Source organism: Scardinius erythrophthalmus (genome assembly GCF_964197995.2).
Source record: "Scardinius erythrophthalmus genome assembly, chromosome: 4".
Taxonomy (NCBI): Eukaryota; Metazoa; Chordata; class Actinopteri; order Cypriniformes; family Leuciscidae; genus Scardinius; species Scardinius erythrophthalmus.
Genome location: NC_138224.1, coordinates 14,184,576 through 14,210,255, shown reverse-complemented (window position 1 = coordinate 14,210,255; position 25,680 = coordinate 14,184,576). Strand labels below are relative to the sequence as shown.

Below are 25,680 nucleotides of genomic sequence, written 5' to 3'. Positions count from 1 at the left end.
TGGCATAAATATATAAATAAAATAAAAACAAGTATGGCATAAATAATAAAAAAACAATTAAGTATGTGATGCAATGTACTATCCAGGAGGTTGCACACCTGACTATTATTACTAAGTGCAGGATGATCCCAAACCAGCTCACCAGAAACTCCAGCTGATTCTATTGGTCAATCAAAGTACTGATTACATAACCAATGAAATTAGCTGCAGGATTTCTGGTGAAGTGGTTGGGAAATGTCTTATCCAGACATCATCCTTGAGCGTATACCAATTTAAACTCCATTTAGGGCAGCTACTGATGCCAGGTGCTTCTCACTACACCCACTAGATGGCAGTAAAACCATTTCTTACGCAATAAGAAGAAAAGAAACTTTTGCTGAGATGACATTACCCAAACCTTATGACAGTCACTTGATTCTGACAATATAACTCTTGCGTATGTGTTTGTAGCATTAAAAACATTTAGTTTTTCCTAAAGGCATCAGTTCACAACATGATTCAGCCGTGATGCTTAAGTCTTCATACAGACGCTATTGAACAATTCTGTAGGGGGTGCTGGAACATTTCAGCTACTTGTTATTGGTAATGCCAAAGTCTGCCAGAGATAAGCAGTCTGCCAAATATGACCTCAGACTTGGCAAGATAACACCCAAGTGACATAGCTCCACTGAAGGAGTAATGTTGTTCTCATCTTATTCAATCACACAGTATTGTATATTACAGCTAAAACTTGCTAGGTGCATTATAAAGTTTTATTATCATCTTTTAAATACCTTCATGTGATTTACGGCAAAACAAATTTCAATCTGCAGCTGTGTTGCCAGATCACGAAAGAAAAGCGAGATCTAAAAAAAAAAAAAAGTCTTTCATATAAATCTTATCCACCTTTTCACTCCAAATGCCTCCCATTTCTATTTTCATTATTGAAAAAAGTGACTCAAATACTTCATTTTCAAATATCTCTGTTTCACTATCCCAGAAGTTTTACGTTTTACGAGTTTTACGAGTTTTGTTTTTTTGGCCTCCCATACTTTTTAATCAATCGATTTAAATGACTATTTCAGTCATCACTGATTTACTAGCCAATCAATTGTGTTTTATTAGAGAAAAAACTTCATGGCGTTTTAACTTTTTTTTCCCTTCATCTCGAGTCATCTCGACGACCCCAGGGCTCAGAACCACTGCTTATACTACCGTATTTTATAACCATTCAGAAATAAACTAGGCCACGGTGGTTTATAATAAGAGGACATGGCAACATTGTACCGAAGGGTTTCTACTGTTTGTATCGTTTTTCAACAGTGGGCGGGCCGTGCCCCGCCGGCCAATCAAAGGCGTCTTCTGTTTAAATAGCCTTTGCTGTCAATCTTTTTTTCCCTAGCCAGTTTACTTGCGATCGCCATATTGGGTGCTCGCCTACTCGAATGACCCGTCTGTTTTTCTTCGGAATTACTACGAGACGTGTTCGGAGGCGCGCGCTGTTTTCATGACTTGTTTTCCACGCGCTCTAGTCTTTCTACACGCATTCGCGCGTTTGTTATGCGTGCGCTCTGCGATTCACTCGGCTTTCTTGGGAGGGTTCGCTTTTAGTTAGACTGCGTCTGGCTCGGTTGCGACTGCGAATCTCGGACAAACTTTCATGTGCAAAATGTCAAAAGTGCGCGTCTCCAATGGAAGTCCCACGCTGGAGAGGGTGGACGCGAGGCAGGCGGACCCCGCCAAACCGCCGGTCTGCCGAAATCTCTTCGGCTCCGTGGATCGCGAAGAGTTCGCCAGGGACGTCGAGGACCAAATGCGGGAGATGGAGAAAGCGTCCAAGGAAAAATGGAATTACGACTTCGCCAAGAACGAGCCGCTCGCGCCGGGCAACTACGAGTGGCAGGAGGTGGACGCCACAGAGGTCCCGGAGTTTTACATCAGACCGCCTCACGTACAACGGGCTACTTCTACCGGGACTGTGGACCATAACGGGAACCACGATTATTTGTTGACGACAACTCCCTCCCTGGAGAGCGTAGAGAGGGGCTCTGACAGCACGGAGACCGGGAGTCGGACGGACAGCCGGACGGCGCTCTCTACGCCGAGGAAAAGACCGTCGACAGAGGATCGGGGTAAATGTTTTGCGAGTTCGTGACAGCGCACTAGACAGTGCTATTTACGCGCTGATCTCGGGGGACAAACGCTTCGCCCTCCTCTTGCATTTGCTTCCGAGACGGAAATCAATCGCTTTTCTAACACAGTCTTCATTCTTCCAATAGATCTTCCTCGCCAAAGCAAAAGACCCAAAGTGCACGCGACCGAGGAGAACCGCTGTCCGGATACGACGAGTTCGCTCGAGCAAGCGCCCGGCAAGTCAGATCCCAAAACGTAAACAAGGTGAGAGTGAGTTTCGTGCGTACTGGTCTGGCGTGGAACTTGTAAACGCGTATAAATTCGTATAAAAATGTTAGGTTGTTTGTGTTTATTGCTGTGCCTGTTTTATTGTTACACATTAATAATGTTTGTTTCTTGTCGATGCTGCTCCACGCGTCGAGAGTCGAAACTTTTCGGTCTGGCGTTTTAAAACGAAACATTCTGTCACCGCGCGAGTGACAGTCGACTCAAATGCACAACATTGTAGTAACACGTCAGCAGGTCTCTTGTAGGGTGTGTGTGTGTGTGTGTGTGTGTGTGTGTGTGTGTGTGTGTGTGTGTGTGTGTGTGTGTGTGTGTGTGTGTGTGCGAGGAGGAGGGGGTCCGGGTTCACAATGCATGCAGGCATTTACTTGCGCGCAAAATTGTTCGCTTTCCATTCCCAGTGCTTCATAACGCATTCTGAAATATTTTGCTGTTGAAGTTATTTCATGTATTGTGTCTCTCTGAGTGACATTTTTGCACTCGCTTTCGATGTTATTCCCTTTGCTAATCAACTTTTTTTTCTTTTTTTTTTTTGTTCCCTGCAGAGAGAGATGAAGACGCCTATTTTCTCCATTAAATACTTCAAGAGCTTTATGAAGTAAACAGGGACAGCAGTTGAAAAATACAAATCGAGCCTTGGAGAGGCTGTATAAGCACTGAATTTTTACACTAAAGTTTTGGCACTCGACAAAATATGTTTGCCTCAAAAGCAGATAATGTAGCAGTGTGCAATTGGAGTTGCTTCATTTGTTCTTTTACTACCTATGTATATACTTTCATTTTATATGTAGCACATTTAAATGTAATACTAAGATATATATATATAAAAAAACAATCATTTATAAATGGAGTGCGTTTGACTTGAAGAATTGCTGTGCAGTTTTTAAACGTCTCCCTAAAATTAACCCTTTTAAAGTAAATATCTATGTACAGACAGACAAACACACACACACACACACACACACACACACACACACACACACAGCATGTCCCTTTAATTAGGTTAAACAATCCCATTGTCTCAGTTGGCTGGCAACAGCAGCACAATCTTGGCCATTTTTAGGTTGCACAAATGTCACTGTCAGCATTAATGTTGTTCATGTTTATTGGTACTTAATAATGATTTTATACCAGCCAAGGTTACAGCACCTGGTCAATTGTGGACTGTGACTCCTAGTGTGGTATTAAGGTTTTCACACTTCTTTACAGTATTATATCCCTGGGTTATTCCACTAATTTTCTTTTCTTTTATTTAAATTATTTCTTTTGTTATTTTGGCATAATTATATAAATTCTCATGAACTCAAATCCTACTGAGTACACATTACAAAAAAAATAAAGTGCAACTGTAGTGACCAATTGATTTGATTTTATTTTTTTTTGGTCAATTTTATGTTTTTCTATTATTGCTGTGTAGTATATTGTTTATATATATATATATATATACACATATTTTTTTCTTTAACACTGGGCCATACAATTTAGAACAACATGAAGCCACTTTTTTGCCACAACATATTTGGCTTTCATGTTGAACATGACATGGCACTATGACAAAAATATGTATAAACCGGCAAAAAAACTAAATTAAGACGTTACACAGCAAGTGTGAACAACATTGAAGTGTACATGCATACTGCTTTGTAAAGAAGAAAAAAAGGATAAAAAACACTGAGGAAATTATACTAACTTATTTATGTCAAGCTTTTTGTCTTTTAAGACTATCCAAAGTGGCATTTGTGCATTTTCTGTATGTACTTCTTTTTATAAGATTTTTTTTCTTTTTTTTTTTTTCACAAATTTGTGCAAGGTTGCAAACTGAGCCTATTAAGAAATTGATGTGGATTGTGTACTGCTTTATAAATGAGATGATTAAATGACATGGACACCCTCACCTGACTCCTTTCCATTATATCGTGCAGAGAAACCTCTGAATGTTAACACACTCTTAGGGGAAACTAAAATACACCCCTCACACCCTGCATTAGCAAAAGCCCCAAACTGACTCTAAGCTGTGCTGATAACCGAAATACATTTACAACAATTTTATTTAACTGTTAAATACATCTCTCTCAAGTGCAAAATTGATATGTGCTGGTATTTGGCCCTGTACAACCTAAAAAAATATATTTTTGTATTTTATTTTGCCACCCACACACTATAAGCACCTGCACACAAACACGCAATTATTTAATTTAAACTGTCCAGTTTTTTTATTTAGTGATATTAAACAGAAAGTAGGATGCAAAATGCTTTTTAAAAAGTTGAATTATTTTCTGACCTACTGTAATACATATATGATTAACCAGCAATTAAACTGGTGGCAACAAAAATTTGAGATTCCTATTAGATTGTCTTCAAATAATGTGTTGCCTCTAATATTTTGTATGAAAAACAATAAATAGGAAGAAGCTCAGTGCTGAATATTATTCCGAGATAGCATGTCAAAAAAGAAAACTTTGACACTGCAAAATACTGCAACTGACCCGGTATGTTCCGAGTAAGCTGTAATATATTTCATAAACAGTGTTTTCAGCAATATAGCGCGAACCATTCTCTGTCAAATGGAACCGCTGTTTGACTTCACATTGTTTGGTCGCGCGTGTTGACTCGCACGACTGGAGATAACGTACATGGTCACGTTATTCTTCTCCTACATTATCATTGTAATACACAAGTTATTTTTCAAAGCTATTCTGATGCGTGTGCTCCTTTTGGTTATTTAACTCAACGTGCGACAAGTTTGTGCGTAAAACTGCTGCGTTTCTAACACGACCTGCTGAGCTCCCTACTTCGATTCAGAAAAGAAGAAAAAAAAACAAGGACACGTCCCATGCGGAGGGGAAAAAAAAGCCAAGATACTGACATACGGTTTGTCCAATCAGACAACTATTAAGAAAAACACACCACTTACTGCAGCCACTGAGATTGGCTTTGCGCGCGCTGAGGTTGGAGTAAGAGTGTGTTTGTACAGACTGTTCTACTCGTAAAGCACAACCCAGAATAAGAGCCATTGGTCAGACTGATATTTCTGCTGATGTTTGCGAAAGGGAAGGGAGAGGTGAGTTTGGCCCGAGGGTTAAATCGGATGGATCTTTCTAAAGCCCCGTCCTACTTCTGCTCAAAAATCACGGCTGCATATAAGATGACGAAACGCACATTAACACACAGCGGTCGCAATTTACACGAGCGCACGCGAAATTATTTCCCAAACAACAACTTGAACTCCATTTATTTTGTCGCACGACAAAGTGCTGGTGACAAAAATATGTTACTGTGCGATATAGCCTACAAATAGGGGGCTAGTTGTATCGGGCATGCTGTCAGTGCATGGTATCCCCACGAGCCTATTAGCCTATTTAAACCGTGGAAAAATAATGACAGCAGAAAATGTAAAAGGTAACAGAAAATAAACCATTATTCTGGCCTACAAATCAGGCCTATAATTCAAATAAGTGAAAGAAATTACAAAAATAATAAACATGCATTTATAACAATTAAAAAGTGACAAATAAAAAATACAATTGTCCTAACATCTATAAAAAATATTTTTTTTTTCCTGTGAAACTTAAAAAATAAATTAAAAAAATTTCTACATTCATTGACTGAATGTAGAGTAGTTTTATTGTGTTCACTTTTTTTTAGCAAACATGTTTAGCAATTTTAGCATTTTCTGGCATGTTAGAGTGGAGAAAAAAAAATCAGTTTTGAAGTAGGTGTTTGAAACCAAAGGGTAAAAACAGAAGAAGAACAAGAAGAAAAAAAAAATTCTAAAGAAACCCCAAATGTGTTAAATTGGACTTTGAAAAATTAAATTAAAACTTACAGCTATGTACAAAATACTTTACTAAATTAGTGTTTTACATGATCTGAAAAATCTTTAAATGTTAATGAAATTAGTTTGACATTTTTTACTACTTTTGCATGTGTTGGAGCAGACAGTGAAGGAAAAGCGCTCAAGTGTCCAGCATACGTGCATGAGGACTACCAGTTACACCTCATGAAGCTGATGAATAACCAGAGTGTGCCAAGCATTGTTGCCCACTACATTATTCTCATACTTCTAATTGTGTAATTTCACTATTTTGATTACTTTAATATTATAAAAAAAAAAAAAATGCAATAATAATACTTATAAAGTCTCCAATTTTATAATAATAAACCTGAAGCTTTATGATAGAATATTCAGAAGGGTGGAAATCTTTAATACGCACAACATAGCTTCTTAAACGAGTGAAAACAACATTCATACTATCAGTGGTTATTTTCACAGCAACATCTTTCCACTGAAAATCAGACAGGCTTGTGGTCAAATCTGTGAGAAAACCACTGTTGCTGACTTTGTTACACAGCCCTTCCCTTGATCAGACACTACAATCAATACGCTAAAAACCTTTTTCTGAAAAGATCTAAGTGCTCCTCTGGTCAATGAGTGATGAACTTTATAAACTGGCAGCCTGCCATGGCATGAGCCTTGTAAACACTAATAGCAGGCTGATGAAATCAGTAATTATAATACAAAAACAGCTGAGGGTTTCACATTTGCAGCTGTAAACCACCAATGACAACGCCCTTGCTTGGCCTATGCAGTCGTTAAAGATACTGTACTAGTTTGGTTTTTAATATCAAATTAGAGTTAACCTTTTTGAAATCAAAGGATTAATTTCATCTATTACACGTCTTATATGTGGAAGAAAAAGGGATTTTTCCTTACCTCCTTTGCATTTGAGATGTCAGCCATGGCATGATACTTGTGTAAGACATCTTGACTGCAAAAGACAAATTAAATGTGTTAGACATAAAAAGTTTGTAAGTGTGTGTGTGTGTGTGTGTGTGTGTGTGTGTGTATGTATATGTATATATATATATATATATATATATATATATATATATATATATATATATATATATATATATATATATATATATATATATATATGTGTGTGTGTGTGTGTGTGTGTGTGTGTGTGTGTGTGTATATATATATATACATATATAGTGCTATGCATAAGTTTAGACACCCATGCTAAAGTTGACTAAAAAGAGGAATAAAAAATCATCTTTTGGAAATTGAACTTAATGCCTTAATTAAAAAAAATTAGGAAAAATCCAACCTTTAAGGACACCAGTTTTCTTTGTGAATGAATAATGTATCGTAAATAAATAAATGTTCTTCCTTAAAATACAGGGTGCATAAGTTTGGACACCCCTATGTTAAATCCCCATAGAGGCAGGGAGATTTATTTTTTTAAAGGCCAGTTACTTCATGGATCCAGGATACTATGCATCCTGATAAAGTTCCCTTGGCCTTTAGAATTAAAATAGCCCCACATCATCACATAGCCTTCACCGTACCTAGAGATTGGCATGGTTTTATTTCAGTTAGCCTAATAGCTGGTTTGATTTGCATTGAGAGGTGATCTTATGGAAAGTACTCCATGCCAATCTCTAGGTATTTTTCATGGATGTATGAAGTCAGTTTCCCACAGGTGTTTCAGTGGTGTAGTTCATTATATTAACACATGGACATGTTTCACAACTTTTGACAACCAAAAAAGTGTCCAAGACTTTTTGTCTTCATTTTAAACAATATATCAATAGCTACATACTTTAAAATCTAACAAACTTCATTTAGTTTAAAAAGTGTGCTTGTGCTGTATTTGATAAATATTTTAGATCATTTCTAAAGTGTCCAAATGCGTTTTGGGTGTAATAAACATTGATTACTATGATGATTCGAACAGTTTAAAGGTACAGAACAACTCAAGGCAGGCAGACAGATGGCAGAGATGGTCAACAACTCAACTTCTGACCTTCGAGTTGTGCATCTCCCTGCACCTCGTAAAGGGGAGGATGATATCACGGCACAAAACTAATCAATGCCAGAGATGACCTCATGTAGGATACGGGAGATTGTGCGGTGGTTCGTTCTTGTCTTTGCCGCCATTTATTTACACTTGCTGCGTTCGTGACTAATTACAGAGTCCCAATCTCTGAGATCAGCTCTTAGATATGAGCAAAGTTGTAATCACAAATCTCAACACATGCAACAATAAGGCGCAGCGCAGCCAAACTTCCCTCCAGCCCTGTCAAACTAACACCACATTTTCAGGACAAAATTAGCTGAAGGCTAATTTAACAACCTTGCAGATAATGAGAGGAGAAGAATCGTAAAATCAGAAAATGTTTACAGCTGGCCCTATTAATAGATATTGCACAGCTCTGCATATGACCTCATGTTTGGCCTTCCCCGTTAGGAATGAAACCTTTGTGAATCTCAATCTTATTTTGGAAATGCAATGTACCATCTGTTTTGCATTGTTATTAATTTGAGGGAGTTTTATGAGCCTCGGTGCTTTTTTGTTTCTCAGCCTCTCTTTGCCCAGCAGTCATGTGTTTTGGCTGTCCTCCGCTCAACTAGAAACCTGTGTCGGCCAGGCAGAGAAACAACCTCTGGCAGATAGTCGGTCTTAGTTGGCCCAAAATGTGTCCAAAAGAAGGATGTAAACAGTTACCTTTGCCAGCGGGGTTTTTTTTTTGTGTTCTGGCTCTCAAAGCTCAACATCGTGCTGTGAACTTCACATGCATGTGTGTTTTTGGTTTGCTCTCAGTGTTGTACTCGTGGGGTCAACCAAATTTTTTCCCCCTCCCTTGAGCATTCACTCTTTTTATCTGTACTGATCAACTGGCTTTAATTTCTCTTATCTCATTCCATATTTTTAAAGGCAAAAGTGGGTGTAAGAGAGAGAAAAACAATTAGCTCTGATTCCTAAGGAAATCATGAGAGTGCTTTGTGTGCTTATAATACACACACACACTTTTCATTCATTATATTATATTATATTACGTTTTTTATATGTTGAAAACAGTTGTGCACATTTTTTTTCAGGATTCTTTGATGAATAGAAAGTTCAAAAGAACAGCATTTGTTTGAAATAGAATCTTTTGTAACATTATAAATGTACTTTACTGTCACTTTTGATCAATTTAATGAATTCTTGCTAAATAAAAGTATTAATTTCTTTAAAAAAAAAAATCTTACTGACCCTAAACTTTTGAACGGTAGTGTATCATGTTACAAAAGCTTTCTATTTCAGATAAATGCTGTTCTTTTGAACTTTCTATTCATCAAAGAATCCTGAAAAAAAATTACACAACTGTTTTCAACGTCGAAAATAATAATAAATGTTTCTTGAGCAGCAAATCAGCATATTAGAAGCATATTGTGACTGAAGACTGGAGTAATGATGCTGAAAATTCAGATTTGCCATCACTGGAATAAATAATATTTGAAAATATATTCAAACAGAAAACAGTTATTTTAAATTGTAATAATATTTCACAATATTGCTTTTTTTTTCTATTTTTAATTAAATAAATGCATCCTTGGTGAGCAGAAAAGACTTATTTTAAATCTTACCAATCCCAAACTTTTGAACGACAATGTATATAAACATATATACTTCCCAAGGGGAAGCAGGGAAAGCGGAGGACAGCTGACAACAATGCAACTAACTGGCCTATCAAGATTAATTATGCTAATTAACCTGTGTGTTTATGGTTGTGACAACCTTCCAGTCTCTCGCTTGAATCCAACACGAAAGTGACTTAAATTCATTGCAATTCATCGACTGACCACTAGAGACAGGCTCCAAAATAGAGTCAATCCCACAGAAACCCCATGTTAAAATGCCCAACTTTACAGCAGAAATTTTTTTTTTTATGTTTACAGCCTGGTACAAAAAGTGGTTTTAGTCTATATAGCAATTTTTTTTATAACTCATCCGTTTAAATTATATTAAGCCTTAGAGTTCTGCATAATTAAGGGCGTGGCCACTTGAGTGACAGGTGGATTGCCGCTGCTGTCACTACCAGCCATCACGTCACCTCAGCTAATCCCGCCTCTTTGCCCATTTTCGGTTATCCGGTTGTGACGCGCTGCCAAGATGGCGACGGTTGGCTCCGCCCACTTTGGGCTTCAAAAATGCTCTTCAGAAACCTACGGGTGACGTCACAGACACTACGTCCATATTTTTCTTACAGTCTATGAGTTTTCCAGTTAGTTTTCACCTTCCAATTAGTGTTACTGCAGCATGTTAGATACGTGGTTCCAGCAGTGCGGCTGGAGGAAATCTCAAAGGTCAAAGACCTTTCAAGGGTCAAGCTGCCTCTCTCTTGTAGGAATTAACAGACACTCTCTGAGGCGACAAACAGCTACTGCTTACAGAGACAAGTGGCTGAAGGTCAGTGTATATGACCTACGTGAATCACCAGAGGGTAAATGTTTTCTTTTTACTCAAAACCATCAGGAGAATGCCTTCAAGAGAACTTTATGATGCAATCTTGACTGTTGTAAACTTTCACAGAATTTTTTGTTTGTTTTGTAAGTTTTAAACCTTTTTTTTTTTTTTTTTGCTAAATGCAACAGACAAAAAAGATAAGTTAAAAAAGGCAGGTTTTTTATACAGGTTTACCAAGGTATCTCAAGAACAATTATGAAAGGAAAAGATATTACACATATAGTTAACAGTCGATATATATATATATATTTTTTTTTTTTCAAACAAACAAACAAATACCTTACAGCACTACATTTTGACAGAAGGCCCATCACACCTCAGGTCCCTCAAGCTGATCTTCTTGTCAAAAAAGCTAACTTACAATTTCACATTGTAATCTCACTAATCCAGTTAGTGGTGATAAAATCAGGAGAAAGCTCCCGGGTGAGAGGTCGGGCAAGCTAATTTGTAACTATGCTAATATTTAACAAAAATGGTGTTTCAGAATGATTGTAGTATGTGGAATACTAAATGGTGACATACTAAATACTAAGGAAAACGTGTAGGGGTTAAATGAAGAAGAATTTGTATTTTTACACCCACTGTTGTGGTTCTCAGATCTCTACATCCACACCAGAGGTCACAAATAAATATAGGCACCTGGTGACACACTCTTATCAGCATAGATATTTCATACTCTTGTGTGAAATCTAGTGTAGCCATCCTATGTCTTACACTGACTCTCAAATTAACTGTTGTGCTCAATTTAAAAATGATTAGCAAAACCTTTTGCTCTATTGTGCTACTTAAAATAATGCAGAAGCTCAGAAGCCCATGCAGTAAGTTCAGAAGCTTAAGATTCACATTCTTGTTTGAACTGCACATGTGCTAATTAAGTTGACACTTTACTGCAGCCTCCTACGCAGGAGGACTGAAACGCTGAATGCCAGCTCTGTAAAATGCCACAAGTAGGAGTAAAGAGATGTAGAATAAAAATATTTAAAGGAATAGTTCACCCAAAAATCTTTTACTCACTCATGTCATTCCAAACATGCAAGTCTTTTTCTATTGTGGTGTGGAGATGTTTAGAGAAATGTCCACGATGCTCTTTTACATACAATGTAAGCGAATGGTGGCTGTCAAAAACGAACAAAGGCTCAACATATAAATAGTCCCAAGTCATTATTCACTGATAATCTTCACCACTGCTGCAGCTATCACATTTGTACATATTCAAATATGGCACATCAAACGTGAGGCTCCAAGTTTGGAACTAAATGATGCTAAATTTATTTGGTTCTCATGTCTCGTGACTGATCACAATGTTCCTAATTTCATTATGCGCATATTTAAAATTGTCCAAATGAGATTTTAGAGCTACAGCAAATGAGATATTTATTTATGTTCCTCAGACAAAGCTATTGTATGACTTAAGAAGACTTAGAATATAGCGAAAAAGTCACATGAACTACTTTTTGATGATGCATGACTAGGGTTGGGAATCGAAAATCGATTCCAATTTTGGAGTCATATACTTAAGGTCAGGAATTGGATACTTGTTATAAAATTAAAATTTCGATTCCTCTTATCGATTCCTTTGTGTGCATTTTAATATGACAATTTAAGTGCAAGAAGACCCACGCAGCTGTTTTCTGTGCTGCACACGCATCCAAAATGAGCTTTTTTAATATGACTTTAAGCCATTCAAGCGCAAGAAGACCCGTCACCCGAGCGCTGTATTCTGTGCTGCACACACATCCAAAGCATGCACACAGAAAGTGATTTTAAACCATTCAAGCACAAGGCTGTTTTTTTTTGTGCAACTCTTAAAGTGACAGAGGCCTAATATTCCTGCTGCCGTCTCTGTAATAACGTTAATCAAACAACAAAAGACAAAGAGCAAATTCATTCGCTGTTCTTTGACTTAACTTTTGTAACTATATTTGTAATGAATATTTTATTTATAAAATGCAGTGTTATTTTACATTTGATTACAGTTTCTGTACCTGAACACCTGAAAATCATAAAACACTTTATTTCAATCGTATCTTTGTTAAGTTGTATTTATTTGTTTGATTGCTAATTTGTTCTTTTTTAATTACTGAGTGTTTACTTGTCTTTAATAATGCTTGGAATTTATTTTAGTTAAGCAACTTGTTTTTTCCATGTTATTTTTTTAGCAAAAGCTAGAGTTCCCAAAAGTGTTCTTTAGCCTGTTGATTTTTGGTATTCAGCTGTGTTGCAGTAGACCTTATTCAGAGCAGCGCCATGACAGGTATGGAAGCGAGGCTGTGAGGGATAGACTTACTATGGTTTCAATGGCATCATTTGTAAAAAATCTATATTCATGTCAAACTTTTCAAATGACTTCTTTTAAATTGTGTGTGGTGTCAACTTCTAATTTGGTTTTGACCCAACATCCCAGAAGCCTCTCAATCTCAGAAGGCTGCCTGTACCTTCAAATCTTGTTTAAAGATAACTGGTCCCTTTTAAGCATAGTGTTGGATCGGTGAAAGAGTGGGACTATTTGGCTTCAAAGCAGCATAAAAAGAACAACTTTGCCTTGGGTTATCTGATTACTCTGCTTGCTGCACAAACACACAGGAGTCTTTTAAAATGCAGACATCACCCACCACAGAAGACCTTCGCCTACGGCAGCCACAGACAGAGTCTGCAAAGCCTGGCAAACACCTACATCTAACAGAAACCATTGATGTCTGTCTCACAGCTAAACCACAGCTCAAACGTCACAGCCCATGGCAGCCAGTGAGAATGATAATCACTGTCTATGGATGTGCAAAAATACTACGTATTTTCAAAGTCAACTAGTCAGAGGGTTGTCTGAACAACTAGTGTTTAGGATTCAAGGAAATTCTGTATAATTAGGCAGGTTACAGGTTCACTTGACCCCAATAGGATACAAGCACACCAATAACAGTAAAACTATTGGATCTAAAAAAAAAAAAAAGCCTCTGTAATTGATTAGTCGATTATTGGACAACTATCTCAACCACTGTTACTACTCCTGTACATTACTCATCCAAACTGACCATTCCTTGTATTTTGTAACAGGATCTTGAGGGACTATGGTGTGAGAAGCTTGTGTTTAGGCTGCTGAGCCATCAAGAGGAACGAAACCGCCACTATGAAGCATCCGACATGCTTAACATCTATCTCTCAATCTAAAAATTGCTAAAATACCTGTGTAATTTTGACCCATTTCAACTTTGATGTGGAGAATGTTTAGACGGCACTAATAACAGTGCTAGAAGACGACACACTTGTGTACAGCACACGCACCCGGCATATTCGTGGGAAGACAGACATCATATCAAACTGTCTAGACCTGCTCTACCATATTTCCTACAAAATTGTAATTATTGCGTTAGTATACAGGCACCACTCAAATATAGCCGAAACAAAATGCCCTTTGACATTTTACAGCCTATATCATGATAATGACATATATCAACAGGCCTGAATGCTTGGGTGTGGTGTGTTTAACTTCCAATTTCTTCAAGGCTTTCTAAATACATATTCACTCTGTAAATATTTGAATGTCCAGAAACCAACCTAGATGATTAAAATCCAATAAGAAATGTATCACCATGCTCATACTTTTTAAAACGTTGATGTGTAACCCGTCAGCATTGGAGTTACGAATATGAAAGATACAGTAAACTGCACTTCAAAAAGCGATCAAACACAATAAAATCAGTGATAAAAGTCCCAGGACATCCTAGCAACCACATTACAACACTGTTGTTTACACACAGTAGTGGAATATATCCTGTAAAACATCCTGATTTAAAACATCAAATTCCTCAAGTCAGATGTGTTCTCTCACATTTCTTGACCTGAGCGGACACTGTGACAAGTCTCCAATGCAGAGTGCTGCCCTCTTTTGGAGGTGAAGGGGACTGTATTTCTGACAACATCTCTGGGAATATCAGATCGTACAAGAGGAGATCCGCAATAGTGGATTTTGTCAGAATGACGAAGGCATTCCTCAACGAAATCTACCTTATCTGCGGGCTGGGGCGATAACAGGACGTAATTACGGTTCAGCCAAGGATGGTGCAGCTAATATCATTCATTGCTTGAGCGCAGGATTCTCAGAGCAAATAGGGGTGTTTTTTTTTTCTGCGGCCTGGCAGAGTAAATAGATGAATGTCCCTGAATAGAGACCAGATATATGAAACCACAGTCTCCCTTTTCATTGCGTGGAAGAACATGGGGTTAGCTGCCAAAGGAACAAAAATACTACCAGCTTGTGGAATGTCTTGGCATTGGCGAATAGAGAAGCAAACTCATTATGAAAGAGAGAGAGAGCGAAAGAGAGAGGGAGGAAGTGGAAAAAAATCCCCTCAGGATAAACGCCAACAGCCTCAAATCAAACTCTGGTGCAAGAGCGTTTATCTCATGGAAAGCGTGAAGTTTACCTAGCTACAAGTCAGCTGATTCGACATTTTAAATTTCTCCAATTCAACCCACTCCATATCTCTCAATATGAACAGTTCCTTAAACTGTTCAGTTCTTGTTTCTTTTTGACTACAATTAATTTTGACCTCAGAAAGCATTAAGGAAAACAAACTGAGGCTTAATCAGATACGTCTAATGTCTGCCATCATGGTTATAAATGAAATATCATTATCATTTGGAACCGCAAAACCGTGACAGTAGGCTATATGATACTAATAATTACAAACGGCACATAAAAATTCCTGGGTCTTACACAAACAACAGGAAGGCGATCAATCAACTCTCCAGGATCTCTACGCTGGACAAGCCTGGGCTTTGTTGCCTTTGTTTACGGACATGTTTGCACTTGTTCAGAGAGGCTGTGGCGGAAAGGCTGAGTGATGGACGGCCAATTACCTTCAGCCTCTCATCCTGTCACAGTCTGAGGTGAACCACATGACCTTTGAAGAGGCTAGTCGCCCAGGGTGGCCATTGTTTCTTTTGAATGTTTCACACCAGAGAAAATTGCAAATGTTCTTTTTTTTTTTTTTTTTTTTTTACTTCTAACAGTCCTTGAAGGGCTTCAAAAGGAGAAGTCATATTTCCATGCACTGGTCTACATCAGGCTTTCAACAAATCTTTATATTTTATCTTACATCTTCATGACGATGCAAAATTCCCTGCTTCTTCACTGTTCTCGTCCGGGAGTAGCAGAAAGTAAAAGTGCAACAGTTGTCAGTGCAACAGTCCACGTATACACTTCTGATAAATATGGTTCTCACTCTTCTACTGATTGCTTAATTCCACAAAGTTTGGTTATTTGCAGAATTGACAACCATATTCTGAAACTGATTTCACTTCTTAAAGATTCAAATGAAATCAATGGAGAGTGTACAAAGCACAGATAACTAGTTGTTAATGCAGAGACTCCGTTTCTCCTTCTTGTGTAAAGCCATGAATCGCAAAGGGTTGCTATGATTACAACTGGACAGACTCTTTAAGCTTTTTCATATTTATGTGCTGATTTTAGAATGAGAATTTAGAGGAATGTAGTGAAACTTTAGAATGTGTTAACTGTTAAGCAGAAGTAAGGGCACTTCAACCTTATTGGTCACTGAAAGCATGACTAAATGAGACTTGTTAGTTAAATAAATGTGTAAGCAAAGTGTGGGCGTATGTAGAAGTTAATGATTAAGTGTGTTTACATAAACTTTAAAAGTTGAAATTCAGTCATAACGCTTCAACTGAAATCATACCAGTCTATTTCTCTGCAAAGTTGGATTAACAGACATATATTTTATGTGAGTACAAAATTAAAAACTTTGAGAAGGTACTGCATTTGACAAGGAACAAACTACATGACCATTAAAAAACGAAAAAAAAAAAGGTTCTTGATAGTACTAATGTGTGTAGCATGAATGTAATCCAGCCAAAATATGCCATGTTGTCATTTTCATGTGACTTACAGCGTCAGGTGCAACATTTTATTGGCATTCACAACTCTCCCCTGACCGGTGAATGTGACTTCATCAAGTACAACATGTTCCTGGATCAACATCTTTGTTGATCCTGGAACAACATTCCAAACAACCAATCAAATTCGAGGGACAAGTTTACAGTTTATGTCAAGTTTAGACTTACAACCAGGTTTAGGTGCTTCTACATCAGTGTTATTCACCCATTATTAACTGCAACAGTGGGGTGGGGGTGGGGGGGATTTGATTGAATGTGTATTTCTCCTCCAGATTTACTAGGTGCAGTTTTACATTAGCAGATACATTACATTACAATATGACAACACATTTCCCTTTTACTCTCATAGGGTTCACTTGAGTAGTGGAAAAATACAGAGTGCGTCCAAGAACAAACATTTTTTTTTTCAAAAATAAAAACAATAGTAAAAATATTGCTGCAAGCTTGTGGTTGCTTATTAGACTAAAGGGTGTTGCCCTGACACAGAGTAGCTGGGTGAGAAAAAGGTTGCCAATCCCTACATGCTATTTCTAATTAAACTGTCTTTTACTACATAGCGTGACATCTCATCAAGATCCTACAGTACCTGCACAGTCAGATCTGCAATCCCTGAATGAATGCCATTTTACTCTCGACTGCTCATTCAGCCCAAACTGTATTTAAAGACGTTTCACGAGCGGGAGGGGCTAAAAATGTCCAATTTACCCTCTGAAAATAAAATTCAACAGAGCTTGAAACCCAAAAATACATCAGCTGAAAAGATTTCAAAGGGAGGGCGCTAAGCAAACAAACAGAACTGGAGCGATGTAGACGGGGTGAAAGACAAGAGGGGAGTAAAGAGGCCTTGCTTACAAAGAAAAATAAATCACACAACATTTCAAAACACAACAGAAGAGGGCCTGTTTGGCTCCTATGATTTTACGGCCACGGTTTTCTCTGTGTCAGCAGAGATGCGGCACTTTGGTGACAAACATGCCTCAGAGCTGCTCGAACAAAACCATCAAAACCAAAACCCTGTCTCCACTCGGGATCTGGATCGTGTTGTGCTGAACAGATGAATTCGCGTTCCCTGTACAGCTGACTTTGCCTGCTCTTGGCTTTATCCTTGACTTTGAGACCTAAATTAGAGACAGGCAGCAGACTCTGTACTGAGGGTCCAGCCAAAGCCTGGGGCGATATGGGGGACAAGAATATTCCAAAAAAGCGTCAGATGAAAGGGCAGCGTTCCTGTTTATGGAGGGTCTCTTTCAGAGGGCTCAAGAGCAGCTTATAAACTCCCTCTAATTCAATTAAGCAGCATTACAGCAGGCTGACTGAAGCCTCACGTGAAGAGAGACACAAGCAGAGAGGGAAAAACAATGAGTACAATGGCAGGGAGGGGGTGTTTTATGTTGCTCTCTTTCTCCCTTTCTATATCTAAAGAAGATTACATAGTATCTAAACTCTAGATGCTGAGACTCGAATGAGGATTTAGGATCTCTCTCTCTTAAAGGATTAATTCATCCCCAAAAAAATTTGTCAACACTTAAAACCTTTATATAATGCATTATAATGTGCATTATGAATACCTTTATAATGCATAATGGCTTTAAGTAAAGTGTAACCATAAACTCAATACAACACAAAAAGAAGATGTTAAGCAGGATGTTCATGCTGCTCTTTTCCATATTATGAAAAGTAAATGGTGTCAAGCTCCAAAAATGACAAGCTCCAATGAAAGCATCATAAAATTATCTGAAGCCAAGATCCAAATCTTCTGAAGCCAACTGACTCATTATAAGTTGCCATTTCAAGCCTTCTGCTTATTTATTTGTGGAATATGCACATATTCATTGCTTTTGCTTACGAGACAACCAGGAACCAGTGACGTTGGCCATCACTGATATGTAATCTGGCATGACGCATCCTGATATGCCATATGTGAATATAGAAACGTCAATGAAATTTTATGGCTATGGCAGAGATTATCAGTCAAATAAGCTACATTTAATTTTTTTCCCTCACACAAAGCTATTTTAAGAATTCAACAGACATACAATATATGCATATGTTGTATGACTACTTTGTGGAGGTTTTTGGTTTATGGTGGTTTTTATGTTCATTGTATTGAAAAGTACATGCACATTATGTTTAACCTTGTTTTGTCATCCATGGAAGAAAGTCAGTCATACAGTTTTGAACAACATGGGCAACCATAAAAGTATATGTCTTTAATGGCTTGAGTACAGGATTCTGATAGCAATTAGAGCTGTAAACCTTACAGTTTATTGATAGATGCAATAAAAAAATGCTTTGTATACTGCATGATCTAGTCTGTGTGTACAAACTGTATTCTTAGCTCGGTGGCTTTCAATAATGAACATTCATATTATTAGATTTAAGGTTGTTAGATTTAAAAATCTGGCTCTACTTTCATTAGTTGGTCCTTCTGTTGAACAAATTCTTTTTACAGTGACATTTTAAAAGCATTATTATGCTTGGGTCTATAGAACTCGTCATCACAATTTTTTTTTCTAGTTCACATTTTCTAGCCATCTCACAACTTTTCACGACTCTTGTGTTTGTGATGCATTAGGTGCAACTTGTGATTATGTGCATATCATATAAAGGAGGCATTTCATGCAAACAATGGGAGAAGAGTTGCTGCGTGAGAAAAGTGTGTTCACAGAGAAGTTTGGCCTGATTTACTGTAGGTACACAGGTCTACTGCTTGGAGTGTGTTTTGGAAATGTAACACACCTTAACAGTCAAATACTCGTTCACGTATCAGCGGAGGCGATGTAAACACTACTGTAACCACGTTTTGCCATACCAGTTCTAGCCCGAGTCTGATAATGACAGTTAAGAAGAACAAGCTGATCAATCTGAACCACCTTCGCAAGCACGACTTGCGCAGAATGTTTCACAGTGGTAATTCTTTATTTTATACCTCTCTTGCATTTCAGATGTAAAGTTATAGCTCTCATTTATAACATCTGACCTGCATTGAACTGCATGCTTCAGAAAGCAGTCATTAGAAAAATGGTGAGAACACAAAAAAGGTTTGGGGTTGTACTGCTGAAAAATAGTGTTAAAGATGCATTTTAACCAATGTTTCCTAAGGAAGGCCGGGAAAATTGGGTTTAGAATCGGGGTGGAAAAAACAGCATCTCTTGGACATGGCGACAACACTAATAATGCAACTCAACCAGGCCTCTGCCATTTTTTTGTGTTTGCCTTGGGCGGGAATATTGGGATGTGTATATGTTCCAGGAAGAAAACTCAAGACTACAATAGAGGCATTTAAGGAAGTCCAGAAACAGTCCTTACTGATATAAAGAACAACTCCCTTTGGAGTGGTCTTTGTGCTTTGTAACCTTTTTATTTACCTTTAGTATTCTAACAGCAACACTAAAGCAATTTGAAAATGTATGAGCCTAATAGATCATCTTTAAATAAAAGCTGTGATGCACACAGACCTGACTTGACACAAAAAGCCTATTGCATTAGCCATCCTAAAACAATCACAAATGTTGCCTATTGCCTATTTTTTAGCAATTCATGCCATGAGCTCTGTGCTACACTGTTAAATTGAAAGTACTATGGCACATGAACACTGTAAAATAAACTGTTACCTAATCACATCTGATATGCTTGTACTGATATGGGATCTATTTGACTCAAGTCAGAATGATAATACTGTAAATTGGTATTAGTATAAAAGTATTTCATTTCTTTTTAGTACACTTATTGTGAAGAATTCAAGATTAAAAAAGGCTCTCGGTAGAGATCCTTTGCAAACACGAGTGCTTGCTCAGATCCATTATACGTGACAGAGATTAGATCTCATAATATCTAGAAGCAAATAACGCTTATTATGCTGACATGTGGTAACTGGAACAGAAACTGGGCAAAGGACCAGAATGTTTCCTGTAGTGGGTACATTCCTTACAGAGTACCCATAAAATCCTTATCATTCACTTAGCACATTAATGGCATATAGATGTGTAAAACATTGCATGTGATAAAACCTGAACACGCACACAACACACAGGGGTTAGGCAGAGAGCGTCAGCATAGTTTCTAACGGCAAATAAATAAATAAATATTATTATTATTATTATTATTATTAAAACCCTGTAGGCCAATAAGAGTGGGAATATTTTATTCAGTTTTTTTTTATTTTAAATTCAGGGAGTCACACTGATTCCAAAAATGAATTTTTATTTTTTAGCAATAGCTTAGGGCTCTGTGGATTTCATTGTGTAAATCCTTAAACTACTGCTGTCAATCAGCTTGTCTTGATTTTAATGGATGATCTACTTTTGTGTGTGTAATGTGATTCCTTTGTAAATACCCTTTGATTCCCTTTAAATACACTTTGTTTGAGGCAGAATGTGGGTTGAATGTTGTCTAAGATGTTGTAAATTAAAGCCTATTGAGCCTTTCTGTCCTTGGCTGGTAAACGCTTTTGAAGGCTCTTGGGTTTGCACAGTGTATGAGCTACATTTATAATAATAAAAAAAAAAAAATGTCACAGCAGATGTGGATGTTGCACTCTACATAGCACTTATCTACAACAGTAATGTGTCCTGCAAATGCTTTCATTGAACAGAAGTAATAAATAATTAAAATTGATAAGGCCTATAAGAATGTGTGTATTATCATTTTCCTCATGCCTACAGCCCAAAAAAAGATCTTTGGTGTCATATTTAAAAATATGGCTAGCACCCATTAACAGAAAAAATGCTGATTCCAGTTTACAACAGACATTAAATATCTGCTGGCTGTTATCATGACACTCTTCCGTCTGGGCCAAGGTTGCAGACAGAGAGGAGACTCTAAATGGTTTTATGATTATACTTGGAGCACACACCTGCATTAAACCTGGTAAATTACCTGACAGTAAACCTTAGGAGTCATGCGATGCTGACTGGAGGAGTCTGACTTTTCCCTAAACTAGGGGAAGTGCATTAGCAGATACAGGCTCGCTCTGCGTGCAAGCAGACCACAGGAGACCAGAGGCCCAGATAAGATTACTGCTCGTATGAGCAGTGTGGGGCAAATCTCTGTGCAGAGCCAAATCTTGTGAGGTAAACCATACATTAAGTACTAGGGCTTTATCTGCTGTTTCACCACTGAAACATATATAAGCAAGGTTCCAAAATCTAGTGAGCTGCCTCGCTGCCATAGGCAGCATTTTGGAATGCTCTATACAGGGCCAAAAGTCCACAAACACCGTTCCACTTTGCAATTGATTTCAATAGAGTGCAACAGTTTAACCTGGCCTTGGTTCCGGAAATATTTTTTCCATTGTGATTTTAAAATAGTCTTGTTTAAGAGTTATAAGCCATGAACCAAACCAACCCATCAGCTATGAGGCGAATTACAACATTACAAACTTTGATTTGAAGCAAAAATGTATTATAGCATAATATTTTTTGCAAAAATAAGCATATTATGCAGACAAATATTGAAGTAGTTTCAGAGCGTAGGAAAACTGACTCCATGTCATTCGCAGTGCTTCATGGGAGTGGGTGGCGATCACTATTGACATGATTTACTCATCGCGATTCTCTGATTGGTGGAGATTTCTCTGCAGAATGTCGTTTTTCGCAAGGAATTCCACTGTTGAACATGATTATTAAAAAAAAAAGTTGAAATAATGTGTGCTGATGGCTTCAACAAAGGCATATACTATGGATTAACAACCTCGTAGCTCACAGTAGTGTTCGTCAAGTTGTAGTTAAAAATCAATTCCCCTATGGAGAAAATGAACTGAATTTTTACTAAAAGTTTTAAGTAAAACATTTTTCTTTTCTTTTTTTACTTTTTTTTTTAAGTTAATAGACTGGAGCTACAAAACTCAAATTCCAATTAGGAATTCACCAGGTTATATTAACAAAATTCTGGTAGAACATAAGATGATAGCAATTCATGACCTAGATTTGTATTTTATTATTGTGACAAAAACAACAACATCTAAACACAGAGACAGTCCTATGTGGTTTTCTAAAAGTGAGTCATTAATGTTCCAGCCCAAAGAGCAGTCTTATGAAGTGGGTGGTGAACATCAGAAGTTCACTTTTGACTAAAATGGAAGAGTGAGGACATCCCACAATGATCTGAGACTCAGGGACAGTTCACACTTCTCTCTCATTTCACAGTGCTTTGATCCCGAGGATAACTGACCTCATAGAAGACCTTTATGAGTGTCTATCTGCTAAGGGTGCCATTAGGGGAGGGTGGAGAAAAGAGTGGTTGGAACTTTCCACAGCAAAAAAAATAAATGAAAAAAATAAAAATAAGGATGAGAACAAGGGAATGGTTAAATTGGCTACTATATTTGTTGACTGCTCATCAAGATGTCATGGCAACCACTCCAGATTTGAAATTCAGAGAAGAGGACCCGTCCATCCTGTTACTCAAAGCAACGCCTAAAAACGTCAGATATGCTGCTTCTAGTCATCATTTACTCACTCTCATGTTGTGTCAAACCCATACGACTGACCTTCTTTCGTGGAACAGAAAAGGAGAAACTTTGAAGCTTTCAAATGTCAAAAAGGACACAGAGTAGATACAAATAATACAACTAATACATTCATTGTATTCCTTGTGATTTATTAGCCCTAGAGCGTGACACCATCTTGTTTGTTGCGTTTCCCAAAGAAAATTTTCACACACTCAAGGTCTAGTGCGACCAAAGCTTATAACATTATATTACAGGTCATCTGCAAATGTATTATAGTTAAAGGCCCTTTCACACCGGATGCGTAACGAAAAAGCGAATAGTTCGTGTGCGAATAGTTCGCGTCAAAACCCATCACATGAGCCGCGTAAACACGGTCTCTATCTCTATCTTTGACGATTAGCTTTCTATCCCAAATGTAGTTTAGCCTACACAGCACAGGACTAAACAACAACTAAAACTATCACACAACATACTCACAGTCGTGATAACCGAGTTGGTTGGCAATGCTACGCCACACAATCATTGTCCTTGTAGTATATGATTGGCTGTCGCCGCAAAAGAAAAAAAAAATCGACATCGAAACGAAAAAAAAAAAGTTGTTTTTTCGCCGCAGCACATTCGCGTTCGGTGTGAAAGCACTCATTACACAAACAGCTGATCAAAAAATAAAACCATCGCGCGAATTATTCGTGCGTAAAAATCACGTCCAGTGTGAAAGGGCCTTTAGACTGAAACTTTGGAAATTGACCATAAATCTTGACATCTGCTCAGCCTTTTCTTGGTGTGTTCTTGAGTTCAAGAGATATCATTAATGAACTAAAGATGGTTGAGGTAGTTCATAAAATCTGTCTAAATAATTTATTAAATCAGAATAAATCTCAAGCTCAACTCACTACATTGCACTTAGGAAAAGGGTTTATTTTTGCAAAAAGCATTGTTCACAAACATCATGCAAAAGTGAACACTGCTGTCCTTATGCAGTTTATGGGATTAATCGAAAGCAGTTTAACACTTCTGAATTTCTGCCGGAGAACGAGTTTTATGTGGTCAAGTGGCTTTCCTACAGTTTTTTGAAAAGCGTTTATGTTCGTAAAATATTTTGAACCACTTGAGCAGCTTTCGCGAAGAGGTTTACTGGTGTGCTATGTAAAACAATCAGTTCATAAAATGTTCTGAATGATTTTTTCACAAGTCGGACGGATCTAGCTCTCAAGTTCAACTCACTGACTGATGATCTGGTTAACAGTCCACTGAAATGTCAGATCATCAGTAAATAAACAATTTACTGATAAATGTGTTTGTTTTTAATGTGTTAGTCATATAAAGCTTCAGAAGCCTGGCCAAAAGCCGCATGGACCCTTTTTATGATACCTTCTATGGTGCTCTTGAGTCATTTGAAGCTTGAAAGCATCCGTCTCAATTCACTGTAACTGCACGGAAAACAGCAAAAACACCATTTGTGTAAAAATGTATCCTTTGGAATTTATCTAGGTTTGTAAATAAAGTAAATGATCTTATACTGATATACGTCAAGGAAAAGATATAGTAACAATATACTGTAATAATGAGGCACGTGTACGGAAATGACAAAAAAGGCCTGCAAAGGCATCAGCTAAAAGTAGAACCAAAGTGCTCTTAAAAGTAACATACGGCATAAGTGCCTAAAATAGCTGACTGCTCATTCAGAAGAACAGCTCCACACTGCAATTACACCACTGCAAGTCCCTGGAACCCCTAAAACGCTGCCGGTTTTCAGATGTTATCGGATGACAGATTTATTCTTTATTAATGATAATGATACCCTAGTCACTCTATTTTCAGCCAGTCTTGGTTATTTCCAGAGATATTTAGCACTGGCAAATCCGGGTGTTTTATTTCCACAGAATAGTTGATGCTTAAAATCTGAGCTGAAACCACAGACCACACTATGGCACTACGCAATGCCTGATTAAAGAGGGGGAAAGTGTAGGCCGAGCGTGCAGAAGGCAATCCCTTCATTTGGTACTGAAGATGAAGCAAGCGGTCCTTTAGCATTAGTTTACCCCAAATGATCTTAGCACACTGTGCGACAGGGCTGGACGCCAGCTTTTCAGCGTACAAGTATGCGCAAAAAAAGTATGTGGAAAGAGAAATCAAGGGTCACCCAATTCTGTCAGGAAACGTCAGGCGCTTTTCAGTTTTTCCTGAAGCGTCTTACAAATGATCAATCTAAGGCCTTGTCAGTATATGGATGGATGTGGCCAGTCTGAGACAAATGCTTGTAAGTCACATGTGATATCAGAAGCGAAACCTTGCGTCCTAGTTGTGCTATCATAACTAAAGCAAATAGCTGATAACAACTGATGCTTAAAACTTAATTACGTACATAAAAACAGAAACTATGATTAGATAAAGGACTATAAAGCAACTATATTTGCTTACCACAAATGATTTCCATCTCTTCAGTGTTATAAGTTTCAGTTCTGCTGTAAAGTGACCTATCAGCACAAGAAAATGAAACTAAATGAGTTCTAGACAGACAAGAGACACTTCAAGCATCTGACAGATTCTAAGCTTTTTGTGCACAAAAAGAGCGTTGATAAATCTCCCTAGTCACATAATACTACTAAATGAATGAGT

At 37.7% G+C, this 25,680-nt stretch overlaps 2 protein-coding genes across 3 annotated transcripts in view; one reads left to right on the top strand and one right to left on the bottom strand.

Annotated features, from left to right (window-relative positions):
- Positions 1–25,680, bottom strand: part of LOC308689830 (uncharacterized protein) — a 62,394-nt gene that overhangs the window by 2,097 nt on the left and 34,617 nt on the right. For both annotated transcript variants that reach the window (XM_081363863.1, XM_081363864.1), the window contains exon 4: positions 7,112–7,166. In XM_081363863.1, the coding sequence (XP_081219989.1) occupies positions 7,112–7,166 (55 nt within the window). The remainder of the gene's footprint in view (positions 1–7,111; positions 7,167–25,680) is intronic.
- cdkn1ba (cyclin dependent kinase inhibitor 1Ba) lies at positions 1,375–3,751 on the top strand. The gene is made up of 3 exons (XM_081362890.1): positions 1,375–2,111; positions 2,259–2,376; positions 2,943–3,751. Exons 1-2 carry the CDS (start codon positions 1,640–1,642, stop codon positions 2,369–2,371), a joined length of 585 nt encoding a protein of 194 aa, XP_081219016.1. The 5' UTR covers positions 1,375–1,639; the 3' UTR covers positions 2,372–2,376; positions 2,943–3,751.

Excerpts from the sequence above, each read along its gene's own strand:
- cdkn1ba (XM_081362890.1), top strand. The coding sequence starts at position 1,640 with ATGTGCAAAATGTCAAAAGTGCGCGTCTCCAATGGAAGTCCCACGCTG. Across the intron at positions 2,112-2,258 it reads ACCGTCGACAGAGGATCGGG|ATCTTCCTCGCCAAAGCAAA; the intron begins GTAAATGTTTTG and ends TTCTTCCAATAG.